This window comes from Xenopus tropicalis, chromosome 2 (genome assembly GCF_000004195.4).
Source record: "Xenopus tropicalis strain Nigerian chromosome 2, UCB_Xtro_10.0, whole genome shotgun sequence".
Classification (NCBI taxonomy): Eukaryota; Metazoa; Chordata; class Amphibia; order Anura; family Pipidae; genus Xenopus; species Xenopus tropicalis.
The window spans coordinates 53944772-53971482 of NC_030678.2; the positions used below are offsets into that span (position 1 = coordinate 53944772).

Consider the following 26711-nt stretch of genomic DNA (forward strand, 5'->3'; position numbering starts at 1 on the left):
CTTGAATATTCAATGTGGTTTTGTGCCATAATCTTTTAGAAAAATATTAAATTAGCTGGAAAGAGTGCACAGATGGCAACTAAACTTGTGGAAGTAACAGAACAATTAAACTATGAAGACTATGGAAATTGGTGTTGTTTTATCTACAGAAAAGGTGTTGCAAAGGTACATGATTACTCTTTATGAATACATCAGAGCACATATAGCGGGGGACCTTTTTTTCACATAGAACAAAACTTCGGGAACTGAACAAATGCCTGAACAAGGGAACTGAACAAGTGACTTGGATGACTGCTTGGAAAAGCATAATACCCAAGGCTATAGTGATCTTGAGAGCTATAGTTATTTATATATAAAAGTGTATATACACATGCGTATATAAATGTGTGGGTGAATTGCTGGGTATATATATATAATACAAAAGAATGTGTCTTGTAAAATTATAGGGGCAATTAGGGACAAGCATTACTCACATTTCTTAAAAGTCATGAGGAAAAACACCAACACCTCCAGGTGGAGGCGATGCAAGCACAGTTTCCTAACAGAGGATGCAATCAAATATTACACTCCTAACAAGCCTTCCAAAGGATCAGTCTACCCTACTACAAAGTAAACACTATAGTTCTCAGGAGGGAAATCTCCTTAAAATGAAACCAATAAAAAAATAGAACAAGTAGCCAAATTTTTTTTTGTTTTTACTATGTGCTGATTCTACACTTTCCTTTATGGACCATGCACCTTCCATGGTTGCATTCAAAATACAGTGGTGTGAAAAACTATTTGCCCCCTTCCTGATTTCTTATTCTTTTGCATGTTTGTCACACAAAATGTTTCTGCTCATCAAAAACCGTTAACTATTAGTCAAAGATAACATAATTGAACACAAAATGCAGTTTTTAAATGAAGGTTTACGTTATTAAGGGAGAAAAAAAACTCCAAATCTACATGGCCCTGTGTGAAAAAGTGATTGCCCCCCTTGTTAAAAAATAACTTAACTGTGGTTTATCAATTTCAATTTTCAATTCCAATATCAATTTCTGTAGTCACCCCCAGGCCTGATTACTGCCACACCTGTTTCAATCAAGAAATCACTTAAATAGGAGCTACCTGACACAGAGAAGTAGACCAAAAGCACCTCAAAAGCTAGACATCATGCCAAGATCCAAAGAAATTCAGGAACAAATGAGAACAAAAGTAACTGAGATCTATCAGTCTGGTAAAGGTTATAAAGCCATTTCTAAAGCTTTGGGACTCCAGCGAACCACAGTGAGAGCCATTATCCACAAATGGCAAAAACATGGAACAGTGGTGAACCTTCCCAGGAGTGGCCGGCCGACCAAAATTACCCCAAGAGCGCAGAGACAACTCATCCGAGAGGCCACAAAAGACCCCAGGACAACATCTAAAGAACTGCAGGCCTCACTTGCCTCAATTAAAGTCAGTGTTCACGACTCCACCATAAGAAAGAGACTGGGCAAAAACGGTCTGCATGGCAGATTTCCAAGGCGCAAACCACTTTTAAGCAAAAAGAACATTAAGGCTCGTCTCAATTTTGCTAAAAAACATCTCAATGATTGCCAAGACTTTTGGGAAAATATCTTATGGACCGACGAGACAAAAGTTTAACTTTTTGGAAGGTGCGTGTCCTGTTACATCTGGCGTAAAAGTAACACAGCATTTCAGAAAAAGAACATCATACCAACAGTAAAATATGGTGGTGGTAGTGTGATGGTCTGGGGTTGTTTTGCTGCTTCAGGACCTGGAAGGCTTGCTGTGATAGATGGAACCATGAATTCTACTGTCTACCAAAAAATCCTGAAGGAGAATGTCCGGCCATCTGTTCGTCAACTCAAGCTGAAGCGATCTTGGGTGCTGCAGCAGGACAATGACCCAAAACACACCAGCAAATCCACCTCTGAATGGCTGAAGAAAAACAAAATGAAGACTTTGGAGTGGCCTAGTCAAAGTCCTGACCTGAATCCTATTGAGATGTTGTGGCATGACCTTAAAAAGGCGGTTCATGCTAGAAAACCCTCAAATAAAGCTGAATTACAACAATTCTGCAAAGATGAGTGGGCCAAAATTCCTCCAGAGCGCTGTAAAAGACTCGTTGCAAGTTATCGCAAACGCTTGATTGCAGTTATTGCTGCTAAGGGTGGCCCAACCAGTTATTAGGTTCAGGGGGCAATTACTTTTTCACACAGGGCCATGTAGGTTTGGATTTTTTTTCTCCCTAAATAATAAAAACCCTCATTTAAAAACTGCATTTTGTGTTTACTTGTGTTATCTTTGACTAATAGTTAAATGTGTTTGATGATCAGAAACATTTTGTGTGACAAACATGCAAAAGAATAAGAAATCAGGAAGGGGGCAAATAGTTTTTCACACCACTGTAGGTAAGAACCTTGGACAACCTAAGGGCAGTGGCTGGCTATGAAGATCATCTAAAAAAAGGTTGTTATCCATGTAACTACTGTTAACACCTGTGGCCCCAAATCTTGGCCACTTCTACGTTCCTGGCACCTTCAGTTTCCCCTTATCCAGACATCTACATTTGTCCCTATTGCTTTTATTGTATTTGCTTCTTCCTCTTTGCTCTCCCTTCTCACCCTTTCTTTTTCACTTGGGACATCCAACACTCTCCTGTGCTCTCTTTCCCATTGCACTACAGTTATGGAATTAAGGTTATGTAATTAATGTAACAAGCAAACTTAGCTACATCACCCGAAGCAACAAATGAGCAGGTAGCATATACTGGTCACCTGTTATAAAGCAAAATTATTTTTGGTTACTCTGGGTCACTGCAATTGGGCAAACTTTCTGAATTTGCATAACATTTCTTATTTATTTAAAGGTAAAATCCCCCAAACGTTTTGGCACCCCCCCCAGTGATTGTACCTTTCCTTCTCCTTTACGGATTTTATACAGGAAGAAATAAAAACACAGAATACTGCAAAATGAGCCTTGCACTGGGAAGCACTGAATACGTTTGGGTGCAGGCACATGTAGTTGATATCTGCCAAAAAACGTAACACTGCATTTTCGGCGGATACCGCCTACATGTGCCTCCACCTGAGTGTATTCAATGCTTCCCGGTGTCGGCACAAGTAGAAGTTTTTTCAAGCAAAGAGTTGTAATCTCAGCCACATCAGAAATTATCATTAATACAAATTTTTGCCAATCGTACTTAAAAACATCAAAATACACAGCACCAAAGGTTTAGTGAGAGGTCACTAAACATTTGTGGTACATTGAATGATTAAGTAGAGCCCTTATAATAATAACATTGTTTCTAGTTATTTAATGCATTACAAAGAATATTTAAAATATTTAAAAATATAATAGCAATCCATCTTTGTGCTACATGGTAAATAGGTGAAGCTGAACTAGTCATCTGGGAGACTAACAGTAACTTTGCAATCTCATGGGCATAGTTGTTTCTAATGAGCAGTTATATTTTTAGCTTACCGTGTTGGGCTTTTAATGATGGAATACAAAGCCTACAATAACAGTGGCTGATATGCTTTGCTGAGCTTCTAATTTAGAGAAACACAGTTATTTTTGTAATGTACTGTTTTTCTTTGTACGTACTGCTTTCTTTTAGGGCTCTGGCACACGGGGAAATTAGTCACCGCGACAAATCTCCCGTGTTGCGGGCGACTAATCTCCCTGATATGACATCCCACCGGCGAAAATGTAAATCGCCGGTGGTATGGCATACGCGGCGCTGCGATTTCCCTGATATTGCAGAAGTTTCCTCTCAAGGCGATTAATCTCCCTGAAATGCCATCCCACCGGCGATTTACATTTTCGCCGGTGGGATGGAATTTCAGGGAGATTAGTCGCCCACGAACAGGAAGATTTGTCGCGGGCGACTAATCTCCCCGTGTGCCAGAGCCCTTATTCCACTGATCTGTAGGGGAGTCATGAATAGAATTTGACACCTGTTTATCATCCTAAAAACTAAACTAAAGTATATTATACTTTACAATGGTCCTAGGTTTCTGGGACAGATTTAATTCACAGACCCAAAAAGGCGTGGGGCTTGGTGGAAAATGTTTGTGCAGACTGGTTATGGTAAGTGATGGTTGAGTTTTTGACCAAAGGTGTGAATTCTAAAATTGAGAGACATGGGATTCTAAACAGCTTAACTGTCAAGTGCTATATAAACATGTATCTTATATTCCAAATGAAACTTCATCTGATGCCCCTATGGCTACACAACATCTTATATATAAACTGTAGTACTGCTTCTGAAACAAGGACAAAATGTTACTAGGGTACCAGTATGTATATTTAATTGCCAACAAACCCCTTTTTATTACTGGTCTTTTAAGAGGAAAGGGAGTTGTCTATCAAGTTAGAGATCCTGTTATGATTTTATGATATACTTTTTATCTCTAAATTACACTGCTTACATAGCAATAATTCACTCTACCAATTAAAATTTTATTCTTGAGCCAACAAATGTACTTTTTTTAGTTGTAATATTGGTCTCAGCACATTCTGCCTGATTCTGAGCATTCACAAGGAGCCAGTGCTACACATTAGAACTGCTTTCAAGTAAACCTATTGTTTCTCCTACTCCCATGTAACTGGAGGAGTCCCAAGCCAGACTTGGATTTCTTACTATTGAGTGCTATTCTGATACCTACTGGGAGCTGCTATCTTGCTCCCTTCCCATTGTTTTGCTGATCGGCTGCTGGGAGTGATCGATATCACTCCAACTTGCAGCTCAGCAGTAAAGTGTCACTGAAGTTTATCAGAGAATATGGCTAGCCCCAAATTTCAAAATTAAGTATAAAAAAATCTTTTTAAACTGATGCATTTTGAAAAAAAAAACATGTTTTCCTTTAAGTGACATTGCACGGTTTGCACTTGAGTTTAGCAATTATAGCAAGTCTAACAAGGGTAGAAATTGAACATTCACATAGCATTTCATAGGCACTGGCATAGCCTGCATCCAAAATAATATGGTTTGGTCTCTTTGAAACACAGGAAAACTTAACTCCCCTACCAACTTTTATATCTCTCAACACTTACATTGGAGATCCCGAAACTGCAGTTTCCCAACATACAGAGTTGTGCACCAAGGTTGACAGCTGCCATTGCTGGTCGCATCACCTGCATTTTTAGGCTTTTTGGCAATCATGGCTTAATAAAAATGTTCTTCTCTTTTAAGCAAACAAATGAACCCCCTCAACTGAACAACTGGAGCATTTAAAAAAAAAACAAAACCAGAGGTTGTTGGTACCCTTTCTCTACTTGTACAGTTGTGCACCAAGTTTGATAGGTGTCATTGTTGGTTGCATTACATCTGTTTTCAGGCTCTTTAACAGTCATGGCCGAAGAGGAGCATGTGCCCCGGAAGCTGATTTGATCCTGAACATGCTCCTTGTTGGCAATCACTGCCATGGACCTTAACACTAGATATGACATGGTCAATATAGGTGCCTGCTAATCCTGCAGTGTGGTTGGGAAAGGAATCCTATGCAGGATTGATAACTATTTTGAGACAACCCAAAACATCCAAGAAGCAAGTGGGTAATTATTTAAGTGGCACTTTGTGAGAGAAGCCTTAAGTTAGCTGTTTATGACAAAGTATTTCCAAAATAATACAATACAAAACCTGCTCTACTGAGCACATTTTGCAAGTTACATTGATATTTGCACATGCAGAATTTTGAAGAAAAAGAAGCTTGGTGGTGTAAGGCAGACTGCTAAAGGATTCACTGGGTTCAGGGATCCCTTCAATTACAACACAAGCCTTTGATTTCATTATCCATGTATAGATTGCCCCCCTCCCCTTATACACTAAACTAATTGTGCCTTAGAGTGCAAGAAAGGTGAGACACCGGGCACTGAAAGTAACTGCTTAAAACATTATGTGGCTGATACCTCCTGCATTCTGACTCACACATCAGACTTGTTTATTTATAACCTGCTAGTCTAACATGTGACTGGCGTGTCATCGAAAATGTACATTTCAGCTGGTTGTAACCAGGTATGTGCAGGCTTATGCCCAAGCCTGACTAGAATAGGCACAATTTCTGACGTGATAAAGATAAGGACTAGTCTATGAAAGGCCTATGAAAGTCTGTGGGAAAATGTTTAAGGGCCTGGAGGACTAAATAGGAGTAAACACCTTCCCTTCATCAGCCAAGGTAACAGTATTTACTATTATGCTTTCCATGTCCTTAAAGACTACAGCAGGGATGGGACTACAACACCTCATGCAGGTGTCTGATTTTAGATTTAATTTAAATCCCGTGTTGGGCAAGTGCATGCAGAATAATACACATCCAGAGGAACTGACATTGAGGCAAAGCAGGAAGGCCGTGCATGTTAAAGCAGTTGAGTTATAAAGATTTGAGTAAATATTCTACAAGAATAAATATAGCAGTTTCGGATAAAATACTGAAACCAGTCTACATATAAACATATTTCCTTCTTCTTTAACTGCATTTAAAGTGTAAGTACTTAGGAGAGTACTTTATGCATACATTAAGGTTTATGGATTTAATTTAAACATCAGCAATGTCATTCTAGGGGTACTTAGGTAAGTTTAAATCTGAAAGGAGAGAAATGCAAAATAAAGTTATACATTCAACCCACCAAACCACGAAAAAAAAAAAAATTGGGGGAAAAGTGAACCTTAAAAATAAAAATTACTCCACAGACATGCAGAGGTTACAGTACATTATTTATATAGCAAAGATATATTTTGCAGCACTTAACTGTATTTATTTTACACGTTCAGCTAGTTATAAGTTGCTGTTGCCAATACACAGACTCATTTATTGACAAATAACTTATGATTTGTTTGCAGCGGGAAAACAAATAATGTTGAGGAAGTGCATTAATAATCCATTTATATCTCAAAAACTGTAAGAAAAAATATTTTTAAAAAGAATGAAGCATTCAATACTGTATGAACATATGTTTATATCAGTGACTATTCCCCTTTGTAAACATGACCTGTGCTCCCCTTGTGACCACTAGGTGTCTCCATTCTCCTACATTTAAATTGGATACACTTACCCATCAATCACAATAAAAATGGGACCCCTAGATCTTAATGGAAAAGAACATAAATGGCATGTTGTAGGGCAGGGTAAAAAGTGTTTACTCTAGGCCCTCACTATCACCCTCACCCCTGAATGGAAAATGTAAATATAGGACATAATTTTAAACTAGTGTTTATTACGTGCCTGTAGCATTACTGGGGTCTATGTGCCAATGTTCCTGTAGGTATAATGGAGATTATTTGCCAGTGTTGCCTGCAAGTATAATGGGGACTATATGACAATGTGCCTGTAGCATTACTGGGGTCTATGTGCCAATGTGACTGTAGGTATAATGGAGATTATGTGCCAATGTTGCCTGCAAGTATAATGGGGACTATATGACAATGTGCCTGTAGCATTACTGGGGTCTATGTGCCAATGTGACTGTAGGTATAATTGAGATTATGTGCCAATGTTTCCTGCAAGTATAATGGGGACTATATGACAATGTGCCTGTAGCATTACTGGGGTCTATGTGCCAATGTGACTGTAGGTATAATGGAGATTATGTGCCAATGTTGCCTGCAAGTATAATGGGGACTATATGACAACGTGCCTGTAGCATTACTGGGGTCCATGTGCCAATGTGCCTGTAGGTATAATGGAGATTATGTAGTTGTAGATCTAATGGGGATTACATGCCAATGTTGCATGCAAGTATAATAGGGATTTTGTGCCAATGTGACAACAGGATTAATGTGACTGGTGTACCTACATTATTACTGTAGGATAACTGGTTTGTGTGTCAATGCTTTATCAATTCTAATAGGGATTGTGATGATGCTCCTGCCTAAAAGTATAATCGGGTTTATATGGATGGGCATGCAGCTATAATATGGATAATATACCATTGTGCCTGTACAAACCGATAACAATGCTCCATTTTGTTACAGTATAAACAGACAGCATTAGAAGTTATTACGTGCTATTGGATTTAAGGAACACTGGGTTTTATCGGCTGTTCTGTCTGAATAATTGGTAGAAACTTTGCAGAAATGGTTACTGTGCCATTTAAAGAGCATTTATCAACTATAAATTCGTTACCCTAAAGGGACGTGCAGGCTAACAGAAGCCACACTTTACATGGGGGAAACAAAATCGTTTTACAAACTACACAAGACTTATCACGTACATGTAGTGAGTTTATAGGCTAAGCTAAAGTGAGAGTGTTCTATACAAAAATAAAATCAGCCATACAAAGCAATCATGAGGCCACACAAATACTGGCACACCGCGTTGAATAACTCCTCCAAGGGCCTTTTCCCTACAAAGCCACTAAAGCTGCTGCGCTACATATGGAACAACAGCGCAAACTGGAATGGATCCAAACTGCAGGTAGAGTTCCGATACGCTATGACGTCGGCGCATGCGCACCTTTCCTATTCCCGTTCTGCGCTGCTTCACGCACATTTCCGTATTCTATTTGTGCGCCTGCGTGATGGGCGCTTGTCTTCACGTTGCACTGACGTCAGGTCGCCGTGGCCGTTAGAGCGAAGCAAGGGAAAGAGGGGCGGCGTGCTGTACGTGCGCTGGTGGCGTAGCGAAGCGGTCAGTTCAGGGGTTCAAAGAGGAGAAAACATGGCGGATAACAAAGGAGGAGGTGGCGGTGGGGGAGAGACCGAGGGGGACGCGAGCAGCAATAATAACAACAACAGCAATGGCGCCGGGCAGACCGGCAGTTCTGGTGACACAGAGAGTCAAACAGTAGAGGAGCCGGAGAGTGTTGAGAAGGCCCCAGCTACTGCGGTCCCTACAGATGCCCCGTCTGAGGAAAACCCTGCCCCGTCCTCTTCGTCAGTGGCCTCATCTTCTGCTGCTCCAGCACCAACATCATCATCTTCTCCTCTAGTGGTGAACTTACTGGATACGTGCGCTGTGTGTAAGCTGAGCCTGCAAAGCCGGGACTCTGAGCCAAAGCTCCTGCCATGTTTGCACTCGTTCTGTCGCCGCTGTCTGCCGGAGCCCGAGAGGCAGCTCAGTGTTCCCCTACCTGGTGGTACTAATGGAGACATCCAGCAAGGTGAGGCGGAGCGCTATCCTTTCCCAGCTGTTGTTGGACTGCACCTCTCACATTCCTCGGAACTTCAGCATCACCCGGAGAAGTTAAAAGGGTCCAGCTGAAAGGAAGTTGGTTACACATGGCCAGGCTGCCAGTTGTTGTTCTGTCTTAGCTCTTAGCACTCGGGAGATGTAATTCAGCTGCACCTGGAGGGCTACACAAGCACATAATTATGACCAAGTTAAAATATATTTATTTATGAATTCTTGATAACCCAGTTCTACCAAAGGATTTGGGAGTTGTAGCTCAGCAGCAGCTGGAAAGGTTTGGTGTAGTTGGATGTATGTTGGCCATGCTGCCCAAATGCAGTTCTCATACTAGAGGCTGGGTTCTGACATATGGGACATGATACCTGAATATACAATTGTTGAGAAATATATTGTCACTTTGTAGCTATACCATAGTTCTACTTATGGTGGTGCTCTGGTGTTATAACCGCTTTCAGATATTCATATACCATGTAATTAGTCTTTGAAAGAGCAACTCGGTGGTTTAAATGTAATCATGTTCTTATAGTTGGATGTTTTGGGGAATTTAGGTACAGAACCCTTGTAGTTGTTGCAGTAGAGTCCGTGTGGCTGATTTTGACCATAGCTGCACTTCATTCAGCTTCTGGAAATCCTGGGTGAACAGAATGAGCATGTGGCTGACTTCCATGTGGCTAGTCTAGTCAGTGTCTCTGACTAGTTAGCTTTATGAATGAAACCATCTATCTTTATTTTCACACACCCATATATATGTGTGTGTATATATGTATATATATATATATATATATATATCTATATATATATATATATATATATCCGTAAATTATTTCCTTCTGTTTATTCAAAAAGTATTCAAAATATATATTATTTATTTTTTTGTGATGCAGTAAAGGCTCAGTACCAGTATGGGTACTGAATTGAGTCCATATGATTGCTTTTTAAGTTCACTGTATTTTCCATTAAAGCCTTATGCTGAATTCTATTTGTAAGTAACACAATTATTGCTAGGGGCTCTCTCTAACTTTTGTATTAGCATGGTTTAAACATAAGATTGTATCACAGTTTGAAAGTCAGATTTCAATTTATCTAATTTGCACACATCCAGTTACATACTGCTAATGGGCTTACATTGCCTATTTTTGTAACCTACATGTTCATTTAAATTTCATTACTCTTTCACAATAGATGCTGGGTAATGGCCTTGTGTGGCTTAGATATTTGTGGGGGCAAATCTACACTAGTTATATGTTAATAGAATTGGAAGATGCCTTTTGTTTATGCATGGCAAATAGCTATTGCACTAGGTCTCATGCATAATGGAATTTTATATTTAATAGCTTTAAATATTCACATAGAAAGTTAGGAACAAGGCCTATTAGCAATGCAGAATACTTATTTCCCACCCACAAGCATGTATTGAAAGTGCAAATTATTCTGCATGACACATGGGTGTTTTGACTTCCAATTCCTTTTGGTAGAGAATAGCGGTGGTCAGAATGCCCCTGTACTATTGTTACCAATGCTACTTCTCTTGGATCGGAAGGTGGATAATAGGAATTTGAGCGGCACACACCAACAGTCGATGCAGGTGTTTAACCCATTTATGCAGCCATTATCATATTAATATTTTGTGGGGGGTCTTCACCTCTTTTCATCAGAAGGACCCCCAAAATGTTGATATGTTAATTGCTCAATAAATGGCTTAAGTAGCCAGAACAACTATTGATGTGTGCAGATACTATTTTTATTATCCATTCATAATGAGACAGTGTGAGGTGTACAGCCTGCTGGGTAAAAGTATCCTCAAACTGGAAGGACCATGTGTGATGCACACGCAGCTGAGGTTCACACAGCATCAGCTACTTCATCAGTAACATCAGCATTTCTATTACGTTGGAGGCGCTGACAAGTGCATTTTTGTGCCATAGACATTATTGTGTGACTGGGTGAGTTTTATAGTTGTCCAGGTGGAAACTCTCACAGTTGCACTGAAATTGTGCAGAATATTCTAATTGTACAAGTTTTTAGGTGCGAGTGCACTGTTCTACAAGTACAGGTATAGGACCCATTATCCAGAATGCTCGGGACCAAGGGCATTCCGGATAAGGGGTCTTTCCGTAATTTGGATCTCCATACCTTAAGTCTACTAAAAAAAACAATAAAACATTAACTAAACCCAATAGGATTGTTTTGCATCCAATACGGATTATTTATATCTTAGTTGGGATCAGTTACAAGGTACAGTTTTATTAATACAGAGAAAAAGATAATCAGTTTTAAAATTCTGAATTATTTGATTATAATGGAGTCTATGGGAGACAGGCTTTCCGTAATTCAGAGCTTTCTGGATAATGGGTTTCCGGATAAGGGATCCCATACCTGTACTCCCATTTGATTTTCTTTTTAAGCTTAATAAATGGTATTACATATAAAATGTGTGGGTAAGAACTTGGGCTAGTTTCACACTAAGAAATTACATGGAGGTTTGTTGCTGTATGCTATCAGGAATGGGTAGATGTGACAAAGTGCTAAATATTTTTTTGCAGGTCACTCTTCATTGTGATCATGGGGAATTGCAATAGGTATAGCACACAATTAGTTCTCTAATTGTATTTGCTAATGTTATGTTAGAAATTCACCACAGCAAAGGGCAAGCTTAAATAGAAAGTGTGCTGTGTGCAGGGTCATTTAAATTTTTTTGGGTAACTAGTAAATTAAAGTACATGAATATCATGGACAATTTTTTTTTCTATACACAAACTATGCCAAGACAAACATATTTACTAAATATGATACAACCACTATATAAGCACCCCTTAAAATACCTTAGTATGTGGTCTCAGGAAAAGAAATAGTCATTTACTTACATTAAATCTGTAATGGTGAATACTTGAACTACATGTCACATTTTTAGTTTTGAATTTCTGGTAAGAAGTATGTTTTGTTGCAACTAGTTTCTCTCTGACTGGTTTCTGAGTGTTCCCACTGCCACCTGATTGGTAGTAATTGCTTTGTGATTTGCAAAACATGGTTGTTTTGCTGAAGTACGCAGTGCTTTTCTTTGGCAGTTAAAAAATAAAAAAAAAGACGAAAAATAAACTAAAAAAATTATGCATTTCTCGCAGGGTTTACGGTTTACATAACTCCAGTTATGCTGCAGCTTCTTTCCAAATTTAAAGTTGAATGGAAGGGAACATTTATAATGTTGGTTTTATTTATTTTATTTGGGTGTACAGAACATATCTTTAGAGTAGTATGTTGTTAAAGTGGTACACAAATAAATTTATTGGCATTATAATTTTAGACATAAATAACTATTTTTATGGAAATAATTCAACAATCAAAAAATGGTAGGGTAATTTCAAAGTTGCATTATTGTCTGTTACAGTCTGCTAAAAATACTCCCAACAGAGAGCTGTCAAACTTAATTTAAAAGTACATTATGCCATCATTTTTATTTAAAACAGTGGTTACCGATTACACTATATGGCTAAAAGTGTCCATATACCCCTTCTAATTAAAGGGATTGGCTATTTAAGCCACACTTATTGCTTGCAAGGTATATAAATAACCACAGCAGAACAGGTTGTACTGGAGAACTTAGTTATATTGCACCATCATGGTATACCACTACTCCAACAAGGCCTATAGCCAAATTTCTCTTGTGCTTGAGCTCCCCTGGTCAACTCAAGTGTCAAAAAGTGATGGGCCATGCAGAATGGGACCTTGGAATCCTGAAGCAAATAGCACATAAAAGTTGCATGTTTTGTGTGCCATGTTCTGATTGCGCCATGTTGCTTGTATGTGCCATATGCTACCTTTGGGAGGTTTGCCTGGTGGGGTTAGCATTTGTAAATTGCTGTTGGTCCCTAAGGTGTTTAATTATGTGTTGGGGGTTGCTGTGCTATACTCCATGTAGTATTTAAAGCTATGTCTTAATATGATTATGGGTGTGGTATAAAACAGGAAGTGGTCAACACTGTTTTCCATTATTGGCACATAATTTGGACAGCACTGCTCTAGAGTAATGGTTTATGCAAAGCCATCTAGCTGTCCAGTAGATGAGTCAGGGTTTGGTGGATGCCAAAAGAACTTACCTGCTCATGATTCAGTTTTGTGGAGATCAAGTAAGGTCTAGGGCTGAAACATAGGGCACCTTGTTCTAGTAAAACCAAACGTTAATACTAATTTAATGACATTTTCTCAGTTCTGTCCTTTATACTTTGACACAAATGTAAGAAATAGTAATTTAACAGGACCGGATAAGTGTAAAAAAAATAAAGGAGAAACTCCTTCACTCCTCCTTTTAGTGCTTTATTTTATTAGAGCATTGTTCTGGGTAACAAATGACACCATTTTAGGCCATCCTGCCTTTCATGAGGTCATTTGCTTCATCTGAAGCACTAATATCAGCGTATGTTATTTTATTTTTTCACCTCTTGCTTGGTTCTGTTTTGCTGTTAATAAGTGGTCATGCCACAATTTTGTAACATCAAACAACTAATTTGTTGGCTTTTTTTGTTTTAAGAAAAGCCCAAGGCATTTTCTGCACCCTATCAATGCATGCAGATTTTTAATGGCTTGGACTGAGCCTTAACTAAACTAAGCACCTGTGAGATGAATTTGAAGGGGCGAACCACTCCTGATTGCCAGACATCAGTGTCCAGCCTCGTTAATACTCTCATGGCTGACTTAAATTAAATCCTCCCAGCAGTGTTCCAGCATATAACAGAAGCCATCCCTGAACAGTAAAAGGAGAACCCTCAAAGGGGATTTACACCTCAAAACAGTTTTTTGCATAATAAAAGAAAATGCAGTTCTACCTAATTTTCCAATCATTAAACATTTTTTTTAAATAGCTTAATGTTATTTGTAAACTTAATTGCTATTGAAAGGTACACTGTGTCAAAAGGCATTTCCAGAGTGAATGCAGAAAAGGGATAAACAATTTTTCTTAAGTTGCAAATACATTTACAAATAATTACCCATTGAACAATTTTAATGTATACCCTTAAATTGCTTAGAAGAAACAGTTCTAGTTTCATATGTTTTTCAAACTATCTTGTTTGTAGTTTGGGAATTCATTGGAAATATTTTATTTGTTTTGCAGCTACCATCCTTAAAAAATTAAACTATCTGGTTCTTAGAAATGTATTACCCTTGCAACCAAACATCAGTTTGGAAGTCAGAATGGAGATTAAAACTAGAGAGCCTGAATTCAAATATAAGCAACACAAAATAATAAATTATAGCTAAAGTTTCACAGTTACACTGAATATAGAAAGTGTACACATCCCTGCAAAATGGAAGGTTTTTGTTTAATGAAAAAAAGATAAATCCTGTCAGAACTTATTCCACCTTTATTTCAAAATTGCCATCTGTGCAGAGAAGTCTAAAACAAATCAAACATTTTAGTGAAAGAAGGAAAAGCAAAAATCATACAAAAACCTGGTTGCATTACTGTGCACCCTTTAATAATTAAATCTCCTCTCAAATAGTAGTTAGTATACACCTAACATCAACTCAAGTGGTTGTATTTGAGCTCAGATAGTTTGGCTATTCCTGTAGGATTATTCCTCTTGGTCTCATATTCCAAAAGCCATGGTGGACAAAGAACTTTTATAAAACATTTAAGAGGGATCTCATCACTTAAATGTATTTAATCAGGACAGGGGTACAAAAAAAGCATCACTGTCATTAAATATTTCATAAAGCATGGTGAAGATAATCGTCAAGAAGTGGAGAAAATATCAACAGTGACGGTACCAAAGTTGGGATGTCCCTCCAAAATTGATAAGAAGACAAGGAGAAAACTGGTCAGGGAGGCCACCAAAAGGCATACAGTAAAATTTAAAGTAGCTGCAGGATGTCTTTGAAAGTACTGGTTCCCTACATGTGACAACAATCAGTAGTATTCTTCATATTTTTAGGTTGTGGGGTAGGTAGAAAGACAAAAGCCTTTACTCAGAAAGAAACATCCATGCCTGGCTAAACTTTGCAAAAAGTATACCCAGTCTACCACAGCCATGTAGGAAAATGTATTATGGTTTGATGAGTCCAAGGTTATATTATTTGGCCATAATTCCAAAAGATTTGGTGCAAAAATAACACAGCGCATCATCTCAAGTACAACATTCCCACAGTTAGGTATGGTGGAGACAGCATCATGCTTTGGGGCTGCTTATTATCAACTGTAAGTGATGTATGAAATCATGAATAGCTCCAGGTATCAGTCTATTTTGCCAAAAACCTTCAAGCATCTGTTGGCATGCTGAAAGGTGAAGTTCCTCTTCATCTTCCTAACGACCCAAAGCATACATCTAACTCAACAAAGAAATGGCTTCACCAAAGGAGAATCAATTTTCAGAAATGGCCCAGACCTCAATCTGACTGAAAATCTGTGGTGACCTGAAGAAAGCTGTGCACAGGAGATACCCTTGCAATTTGACACATCTGGAAAATGTTTGAAAGACAGCTGGCAAAAATTGCCAAACTGATAGGCTCTTACCCAAAAGGACTGAGTGCAGTAATTAAGTCAAAATGTTCTTCACTCAAGTATTAATTTAGGGGGTGTTTACACTAATGCCGCCAGGTTTTTGTATGATTTATTTTCCTTCTATTTATGTTCTTTGTATAGATTGCAATTTTGCAATAAAGTTGGAATAAGTTCTGACAGGATTTCTCAGTTTCATTTTTTTCCTACCAAGCAAAAACCTGTTTTTATTGCATATATATTCTGTTTTCTTACGGAGGCCAGACACCTGGCCACCCAGAAACAGGATAATTAAGAATAAAAAGCTATAGGCAATGAAATGAACAGTGGCTTAGAATAGGATATCACTTATTTATATAGCATCGGTAGGTTACGCAGTGCTTAGAATTAATTTTAAAACCAGGAGTTTTAAAATACAGGTTTCGGATCCATTATCCAGAAACCCATTATCCATAAAACTCTGAATTACGGGAGGCCATCTTCCACAGACCACATTTTAAGGAATTCTAATTTAAAAAAAATGATTTCCTTTTTGTACTTGATTTTCCATTTTGTACTTGATTCCATTTAAGATATAATTTTAATTCCTATTGGAGGCAAAACAATCGCTAAACCCAATCAATTGGGTTTAGTAAATGTTCAAATAATTTTCTAGTAGACTTATTGTATGGAGATTTAAATTACAGAAAGATCCCTTTTCTGGAAAACCTCAGATCCTGAGTATTGTCAATGACAGTTACCATACCTGTATATTAACAAATGAAAGTTACAAAATAAAACAACAGCATTTGATCTATAACATGCAAAACTAAGTATAAACGTTGGTTTCCTCATTAATTTGCTGTTCATTAAAACTTCCCAACAAATTGGCTTATCTTACTAACAATAAATACCCAGGAGTATCATTAAATACTCCCTTTGTTGTGTATATACTTCTGCAATATGGGAAACTCAGTCTAAAACCTTGTTAAGGTTTAGTATCCATTTTTTGCTAAGCTGTTATTGGCAAGAGCTGCATTAACCCTTAACAGAGGCCATAAATGTGTCTTTTGGCTACATCTGTGTAGATAACTGGGATGGCGGGGCGATTTCGGGAAATCGCCGAAAAAGCCTCGCGAGTCTTTTTCGGCGATTTGCGCGAAATTGCGCCGCCGCGTCTGTCATCCCGCCGGCGACTTACATGTTCGCTGGTGGGATGGCAGGGGAAGGCAACTCTGGGAGATTAGTCGCCCGCGAACAGGGATTTTTGCCGCGGGCGACTAATCTCCCCGTGTGCCAGAGCCCTTAGTGTTGTATCAACAGATAGATGGAGTTAAGCACTCAAGAAAAGCAAAGACTTTTTTGAAGCAACGTCCCTATCACCTTATGCATTTCATGCTTCACGGGCACTTAATCATAGGTTATGTGCTTGTGGAACATGACATTTTTAAGGTGGTAGAGATGTTACCTTAATAAAGACTTATGTTTTTAACTTATTGTTCCTGGAATGCCAATGCCTTGAATTCCAAACTGTATCTGTGTGTTGATATATACAGATTACTGAGGGTCTGGGAGACATGTATTCCATCTTTAAGAGTAAGATTAGGTTCATCCAAATATTGTGATGAATTGAGTACACATTTTACAAATCAAGGCTAACAGTTTGATAGATTAAACATTAACCTATGCTTAAAACTTACAGCAATTCACATTTCTTGTGTTGAGAGACTAGTGAGCAAACCTGGTACAGATATAGGGCCTGTTATCCAGAATGTTCGGGACCTGGGGCTTTCCGGATAAGGGATAATGGGTTTCTGGATAAGGGATTCTATACCTGTAAATGTGAGCAATGCTTAGAGGCAGATTTATGAAACTGTGAGTTTAGAGCTTAAAGGAACAGTAAATAAACAGAAATGTTTTGGGGTGAATAAGGTATTACATTTTTAATAATTGGCCTAGCTTTTTCCCTCTTTTGTAGAATCTTCATGTAGAATTTTAGTTACAAATTGCTCCATAGCAGCAGGGCTAAAAGGCAATGGGTGCTTGAACTCCTGTGTGCACTGAAACTGGAGTTGGCATCAAATCAGAGGACCTTCTGTCCTTAAAGGGGTGGTTAACCTTTAAGATTACCTTTTAGTATGTTATAGAATGTACTATTCCTAACAACTTTGCAATTCGTCTTCATTACTTATTTTTATAGTTTTTAATTATTTGCCTTCTTGTCTGCATTTTCAGCTTTCATGTGGGGGGTCACTGACCCCGCTAGCCAAAAAGCTTCTTTGAGGCTACAACTTTATTTTTATTGTTACTTTTTAATTAGTCCCATATCTATTCATATTCCAGTCTCTTATTCACACCAAGGCCTGGTTGCTAAGGTAAACCAGATTCTAGCAAACAGCTTCTGAAGTTCTAAACTGGAGAGCTGCTAAACTAAAAGCTAAATAAATTAAATACTACAAATAATACCAAATGAAAACTATTTTCAAATTGTCTCAGAATACCAATGTTTACATCATACTAAAAGTTAATTTCAATGTAAACAGACCCTTTAAGCTTTTTCTATTTCTTCAGTTTGAAAAAGCAAGCTTTTTACCAGTGTCTGCAGTTTAAATGATCCCCCCAAACTGAAGAAATAGAAAAAGCTTAAAGGGGTTGTTTACCTTGAAATTAACTTTTAGTATGATGTAAACATTGGTATTCTGAGACAATTTGAAAATCATAGCATTACCCCCAAAACTGCCTATAGAAACATAAATGTAAACTACAGGCAACAATAAAAAGCTCAAGTGCTGAAGGTCCTCCGATGTGACGCCAACATCCGGTTCAGTTCACACAATTCAAGCACCCGTTGCCTTTTCACCTGGCTGCTATGGAGCAATTTGTAACCAAAATTCTACATAAAGCATTTAAAAAACAAAAAAAAACAAAGGGTCGAAAAGGCTAGGTCTTTTATTAGAGATGTTTTGGGGCGAATAAGGTATTACGTTTTTGTCTGTTCATTCCTATGGGATTTTTAGAAGCGTATTTATCAAATGGTGAGTTCTAACTTTCACAGATTGAAAAATACCCTTCTAAAAATCCCCTAGGAATAAATAGAGCATGGGTGATTTTTTTTTTTATGTATTAAGCTCTAAACTCACTTTTGATAAATCTGCCCCTTAGAGTTGTGTGATACAGTGTTTAACAACTAATGTTAATATGTGCACCCTTAGAAAGTTGGGGACTTAGGGGTATTTGTACTATACATTCTTACCTTCCCTTGTAATCTCCTCTGTGTGGAAGAGACCACATTGCTGGTGAAGACCTATATAGCTCAAATATAAAGGACAATAGCAAATCACTGGGTTCTAGAACTTTTTTTTTTTTTTGGAGAAGATGCCCAGATTTATATTTAAGATATATTGTTTTTGAAAGTGTCCTCCCTCCTAGGAGAGAGGGTTGCTGTAAAAAATTATAAAGAGAGAGTGTGTAGTTATAAAAATATAGGGTAGTCTATACACAGTGCTTACTTTTTCCATTTTTCCTGTAATGTGAGTAATGGATACGTTGGATAACTGGATTTGTCACTGTGAATAGGGTCAAGAAGGCTTTATTGTAAATTAACCACTGATGTAATGTCCTGTATGGTATTTCCTGTACAGATATGGTTTGGACCTGGGGTTTTCTGAATGAGGGATCTTTTCGTAATTTGGATAGTCATACATTGTCTACTAATAAATCATTTGAACATTAATCAAATCCAATAGGATTTCTTGGTTGAGGAGAACCTCAAGAACGAGGTACTGTTTTATTACTACAGAAAAAGGGAATACTTTTTAATTATTTGATTAAAGGGAATCTATGGGATATGGCCTTCCTATAATTTAGATAACTGGTATCCTGATAAAAGATCCTATACCTTTATTGCCCTTAACTTAACCATCATGAAACGTGGTTCCAGCTTTTTAGCAATTTTGGTGGAGTATGCATATTGTCTGAGTGAAACTGAAAACCAGTGATTTCAGAAAATTGTCTAGATTGAGGTTTTGAGGTAGGAAAAGATAATTGAGGTAGGGATAAAGGTATTTCTTATAAGGTTTTTATTAATGCTTATCACAATGTTCTGATAAGAGTAACAGTTATGTTTTTAATAATATTAAAACAGTCTCTAATTTGTAGTAAATGTTTCTCAGAAAATATACTGTATATGGTGCTAGGTCTGCATATGGGGCACGAGAATAAACTTTTTCTTTGGTCCCTTTAGTATAAGATGCCTTATACAAAAGGCACCAACAGGTGACTTAACACGCTCCGTGGGACATAAGCCTTAGGGTAAATAAGACGCATGAAGCTACCAGTAGCAGCTACTTGTCACAGCTACAAATATAGACAATGTTGATCATTTACTGATTGTCTCTACGTGTGTTTTAGAAGAGGCAATTCTCAGTATTGTGTATGGCAATGTCCTACTTTGTTTATTTACATACTCTTGTGTCTGGTTTACCTGTACTGCTGTCCTCTTCTAAGTTTGTTTGTTTTTGCAACTCATAAACGATGCACTGTATGCACTGGACACGTGCTGTGCTTAAACCTCGTTAATCATTGTCAACTGCATGAACATGCAAATGATAAGGTAGCAGTACAGGGAAAGATGGTTGGTAAGGAAAAGTGGTGCTTTGAGACATAACCATGCCTGCTGCAGAACAGATGAGAGAACTAACCTTGCTATCTTGTAGGTAGCTATCTAGCAAACCTTTTAACTTTATTCTTAATTACAGAAAAAGCTGGGGTTTTTTTTGCTAAGTAAAATGGGCATGGTCACAACCCATCATTTTAGAATTCATACTCCTTTGCATATTCATATGGTTCCTTTTATTTGGGAAATGGCTGACTCCATACTGACCATGCTGTCCCTATGTACTCTGACTACAGCCAGAATTTTAACTGCTGTTATGTAAATTTTACAGAGCTCCTCCTAATAAACTTGATATACTAAAAGTTGATATACTATCATTTAAACAACTACCTGACTGCTAGGTTCAGATTGAATGTAGGCTAAATGGCAAGTAAAGAACCTGACCAAATACACAACTAATGCTATAATCAAAAGATCATTGCATAAAGTTTGTGAGCTTCATATATCTTATATAAAGCACCTAGCTTCTCTTGCTAACAGCTTGTGTAAAGCAGGAACTAGAAATATAAACCTGTGCATGAGCCCTGGGACTATATTTGGTCAGGCTTGGCTGCGCAGTGTCTGTTACGTTCCTCTCATAAGTGGGGGGAAAAAGATGGTGCATTGAAATGAAAGCCTACCTGTCATCCCATATGTGTTAGATGTTATCCGACTTCATGTGTGGGGCTTTCCCCCTCTGTTTATATTGTGGTGGTCTCTCTAGATGATGTGTTTTTATTTGCCCTCATGACTGTATCCAGGACTGTATCCAGTCATGCAGAGTTGCTGTCCTGTTCTACACTCTTAAAGGAACAGTAACACCAAAAAATGAAAGTGTATAAATGTAATTACAATATAATGTACTGTTCAAAGGAGAAAAGGCACAGGTTACTTAGCAGATAACAGATAAACCCCCATTATATGGGGCTTATCTACTAGTTATCTGCTATGTAACCTGTGCCTTTTCTCCTTTTTTCCAGCTTGAATGGCTGCCCCCATGGCTACACAGCAGCTTATTTATATAAACTGTAGTAGTCTTTCTGAGGCAAACACACCAGCTGTACCAGTGCAGGGCAACAGTACATTATATTGTAATTACTTTTATACACTTTCATTTTTTGGTGTTACTGTTCCTTTAAGTAAGAGTCCAGCCTTATTGATAAAAACCGGACATGTAAAGTCATTATACTTTCTTAAGAAAGAAACTGTCATATGTAAATAATGACATGTATTACATTCAAAACTTACCAGTGACAAGGTAACAATATATTTAAGAAAATATATTGGTTTGTTTTGATAAACTGGAAATCTTGCTTTTGGGAGTATTGCGTCTCTTATTGTTCTGGGATTTTACATTGGACTCCTTGAAGATTTGTCTGTTCTTAAGGGACCATACATATCCTTGTATGGTGTTTATTATTAAAAAAAAAAAATGTTTTGTTGTTTCACAAAAGGTTAATGTGTTCTGGGAGGTCATACCCAGCGAAAAGAAAGTTTAACCCTTTAAGTGCCACCAATGAGAGAATCTATGCTGTCATCACAAAAGTACCAGTGTGACTCAGCATTGTAGTTTCAGGGCTAAATACATGTTGACTGAGCAGCTCTTAAGCTGGCCATACACGCACCGATAATATCATACGAAACCTCGTTGCGTGTATTGCAAGTCGGCGAGTCGACCAATATCGCAGGAGGCTACTGATATCGGTTGACTCGCCGATCAGCCAGGTTAAAAAATTTTGATAAGGCGCCTGAGCAAAATCTGCCGTCAGGGCTAAATCGTCAGAAGGAGGTAGAAATCCTATTGTTTCTACCTCCTTATCTGCTGTTTCAGCCCTGAAGGTTAGTGCCGGATTTAACGATCTTTTGTGCGACCGTTGTTCGCACCAAAAAATCGCACGAAAGATTGCAAATTGCCACGTGTGTGGCCACCTTTAAAGGCTTTAATACCATAACGCATTGTAGACAAAGTAGTCCAACCCAAAAAAATGGTAGTGCAAATTTAATAAGGAAAAAAAAAAGCAGACCTCTGGATGATTCTGCAAAGGACCATTATGTATGCCTAAATAGCAGGAGCATTGTACAAATGGTTTGCATTGCTGGCATTAAAAAAAAAAATGTAGTAACTACAATTTTTGTAGTACTGATATAAATGAGGGAAAATATTCTATTTAGTCCTTAAAAGATTTCCAAGTAAGGCTTTCCAAGTAAAGTTGCAATTTTATTGATGGATGTTTTATCTGTGATTACGGTATATTCCCAGTTCATTATAAGGCTGATTTTAGTATGTGTGGCCAGCTTGATATATTAACATTAGTGAACGCCTGTGTTAAAGGGGGTATATAGGATAAATGGGAAAACCCTAATTTTGTAGGCAATTATGAATAATATACAGTGCTGGTTTCACTTTGTGCTAAAAATTAATCCTATCTGTAACAATTGCCCCTTTATTGGAGCTTCCTATAGATCCTATCGATTCTCTGTCCGAATTTGAAATGGAGAGTGGGCGTGTCCTAATGGTCCCTGCCAGAAGCACAGTAGGAGGGGGAGAGCCAATCACAGCCCTGCACTCACACAAGCACAGACAGGCTTCAGTTCCCTATCAGGTCAGCCTAGCTGCTGATTGGTTCCTATCTTATAGTGCAGTGTATGGAGGGCTGCTGGCTCCCCTGCACATTCAGAGAATTCAGCCAGCTGGAAGTGGAACTGATGGGCGGGACTAGTGGGGTTTTGGTGGAATTACTCTCTAAATCAGTCTGAAACACAACTTTTTTTAAGCACATTCCTTCTATATCTGGAGGAGTATAATTCACTGGTACATTCTTAATTTTTATAGGATATGTCTCCTTTAATGAACTCTTATGCTAGTTCCTGAAGCATATGACATTATTAGGTGTAATACCAAAAATCTAAATTTTAATTTGAAAAGATGAATTCAACATTTTAGTGAATGTAAGAATGTTTGTAATTACCAGTAAAAACTTTGACCATACTTTGTGTTAATATAATTATGCTAATGTTCATAGTTATTGTAATGCAAAAGCAATGAATAACCTGCAGATTGTATCCTTATTAACAGTGCTTGGTAATGTCACATGTCCTCTTGAAACTAAAATACTTAAATGATCTGAACTAAGATATAATTAATCCTTATTGGATGCAAAATAATTGTATTGGGTTTAATAAATGTTTTATTGAATGTTTTTAAAGATATGAAGATCCAAATTACAGAAAGACCCCTTATGCGGAATACCCTTGGTCCTGAGCATTCTTGATAACAGTTCTTATATCTCTATTAAATAATATGGAGCAACTGATGTTACAAATCCAGATTTCAGAGAGGCATTTGACTATTCTGCACACTTTCACAGTGCAACCCTGCTGCAGCCTTACTTAAGAAGTGGGACAATTTAGACCATGATCGCATCTGGCCAACCATGCCAAGATTGCCCAATCCACCTTAAATACCACCCACTTAGGCAAGACCTAAACTGGAGATGTTTTTTTTTTTTTTGTTTGTTTGTTTACCTGTGAAAAGTTCAGTTTTCCTGGTACTTTTAAGTGCTCACACTATTACACTTTCCACTGTGTCTGCTGTGTGTGACAATGATTAATTGAGGCTGAAAAAAAATCAGTGCATGTAGTCTACCCCCTCCAAACGAGCCCCAATTCACATACAGACCTATTTATACACTCATGTATATGAACTGGTAAACAAACTATATATACTAATACCTATACTAAATTGCAGATCTTAGAATCACAAAACTTTTGATATAAAGCTTGTTCAAGAAATCATCCAAGTCAATCTTAAGTGGTGAAGACACACAGCTACTAGTAGCAGATACTTGTCATGGCTACTAAAATAGACAATGATCTTTTACTGATAATTGTATCTGTTTGTTTTAGCAGAGGCAATTCTCAGTATTGTCTATGGCAGGGTATTTCTGGCGTTTAGCAGCTGTAACAACAAATAGCTTTGTGTGTCTTCACCCTAATAGAATTTGCCATCACAGATTCAGCCAGCAGGGCATGTCACACCTTTACTGCCCTTACTGAGAAAAACCATCTTAGTTTCTTCAAGCAAAAGTCCTCAAATCTAAAGAGGTTGCATCTAAAGATCTTTTCTAATGTAAAGATTAATCGTGTCCACTCAAAAGTGCCTTTTCTCCAGAGAATACAACCCCAACCTTGGCAGTCTTTCCTTTTATAGTTTAATTATTTCAGTCCTATTACCAGTGTGGTTGCATGTCTCAGCACTTCCACTTGCTCATTAATATCTTTCTTATGGACTGGAGCCCAAAACGGCACTGAATACTCAAGGTGAGGCCTTACCTGGAACCTATAAAGAGGCAAAATTATGTTTTAAAGTAATGCCCTTCTTTATGCAAGTGCTTTATTTGATTTAGTAGCCGCTGACTGCCTAGAGTTATCCAGTTTTGTTTTCACAAAATTCTCCAAATCCTTCTCAATTAAGGGTGTCCTTAACACTAAACTGAGTTTAGAACTTAATACATAAAAACTCATCAACGTTCTTTTGTTTTCTATAGTATTTTTAAAAGCATAGTTATCAATGGGCGAAAATTAGAGCTCACCATTTCATAAATATGGTTTTAAAAATCCCATAGGAATGATTAGAATGCGGGGGTGTTTTTACATATTAAGCTCTAAACTCACATTTTGATAAATCTTAGTGTGTAACTTGAGTGTTATTTCTACCATAGCATAACTTTGCAATTATCAACATTGAACCTCATTTTCCATTTTGCTGAGCAGTTTTCTAATTCGTCAAATCGCTCTGCAAAGAGGCAGCATCCTGCATGGACATTTAGTATCATCAGCAAAAAATACAGTTCTTGCAATGCCCATTTCAGCATCATTACTATGTTTACTATGACTTACAAGGAATAGTTTCTGGCTTCTAAAATATAATTGATAAAAATGTGTATAGGCTGTTATGTGTAGGAACGCAGGTGGAGAAAACAATCTGTATGACACTGGCCTTAGCTGAGTGAAATTTTTATGATGGATTTGGTTTCTTTCTTTGCTCTAGCCATGCCTAGTGCTGAAGATATATAGCTTTCACCTCTAGTGTGACTTACTGTTTGATTTATTGTTCTCTAGATTGAAATAAATTCAATTTGCACAACCCAGAAAAGCAATAAAACTCGGGAGGAAGCCAGTGTATATATAATGTCACTAATAATACTGGGTATGTTTTATTTGCCAAAATGTTTTCTACCATGGTGTATTCCAAACTAGTATAATGCTTAATTCCGTGGACGCAGAGCCACCAACCAAGCTTCTTAACCCTTCAGTGTGTCTCCTAGCATCACTGACCCACATTAGACGACAAAACAAAAGTAAAATTGCACATATTTTCTCAAAGTGAGCTCAGTGTTTAGGGTGTGTGCTACAATTTTTTTTTTTTTTTTTTTTTTTAATTCTGCACTAACCAAGAAAATGAAACCATTTTTTAATTTCCTCTTAGATAATGAACCACTTCCTGATTCTGCCAGTGACTGGCAAGAGATTTCATAAACATTATCCGCAGGGCCCTCTGTATAATGATGTCAAAAAGCCTAAAAAAGCCTGTAATTAAAGGCCAATGGCGAGAATCTGACCCTACGCTTCAAAACGTTTGTTGCTGTGCTTCCACCTGTATGTAAATTTCGTTACATACACAATATGCAATATTTTGTTTCGAATGTATGCACTTTAGTACATGTTTAAAGGGAAGAGCAATTAAAGGAAGACTATATCTTCAGAATAATTATTTAAAGGGGTTGTTCACCTTCAATGTCCAAATCTTATTAAACCACCAACAATGCTTTCAGTTTTCTGAAGGGAATGGGCGTGGCTTATTTTGAACCTGACACACTGCCAGTGCTATTCGTGACATCATATAAGGAAGTTGGAAAGTAAAGATCGTAATTGTAAGGTGTATGGGCACTTTGAACTTTGTCCAATAATTGGCTGTACTCTTTGTTTGTTTGTGTGTCAAGTAAATATGATTCCAGGGGATCAGCCCTTAGTATTTAAAATAGCAATTTGTTATTACATTCTACTAAAAATATTCTTAAAGTAAATAATAATAAATAGTATATTCCAATAAAAATATTTTTGAGAAAATTGTTTTTTATGAGGTAGCGTCTACCCTATGGGCTGTTTTATGTTATCAATTGTTATAGGGGTCTGCAATGTTCAGGGTTATACTTTCCCTTAAAGACACCCAGCATATTATCCTTGAAGGTGGCCTTACAATACACCTTACAATTATGATTGTTGGTTTTTCTCTACTGAATGTTTTGCCAATTTGAAGGGGCTCGATAAAAATGTTTCCATCCTATCTGATCAGCAAGATTCCTGTTGTCCAAGGCTTTTGCTGATATCCAGTTGCCCTTGATTCCAAGGGTTAAAGGAACAGTAACATCAAAAAATTCAAGTGTATAAAAGAAATTCCAATATAATGCAC

General features: G+C 37.7%; 1 protein-coding gene across 6 annotated transcripts in view; it reads left to right on the forward strand.

The window, feature by feature from the left end:
• The first annotated feature begins 8487 nt into the window (after nucleotides 1-8487).
• The window catches only part of trim33 (tripartite motif containing 33), a 72254-nt gene continuing 54030 nt past the window's right edge, over nucleotides 8488-26711 (forward strand). For 2 of the 6 annotated variants that reach the window (NR_164678.1, NM_001375307.1), the window contains exon 1: nucleotides 8535-9087. Coding sequence is in view for 5 of the 6 variants with exons in the window: in NM_001375307.1 (NP_001362236.1) it covers nucleotides 8646-9087 (442 nt within the window). In the remaining variant the exon portion in view is untranslated. Of the gene's footprint in view, nucleotides 9088-26711 lie in introns of all 6 variants that reach the window. The other 4 variants (XM_012964169.3, XM_018091318.2, XM_012964166.3 and 1 more) reach the window with 4 other exon arrangements.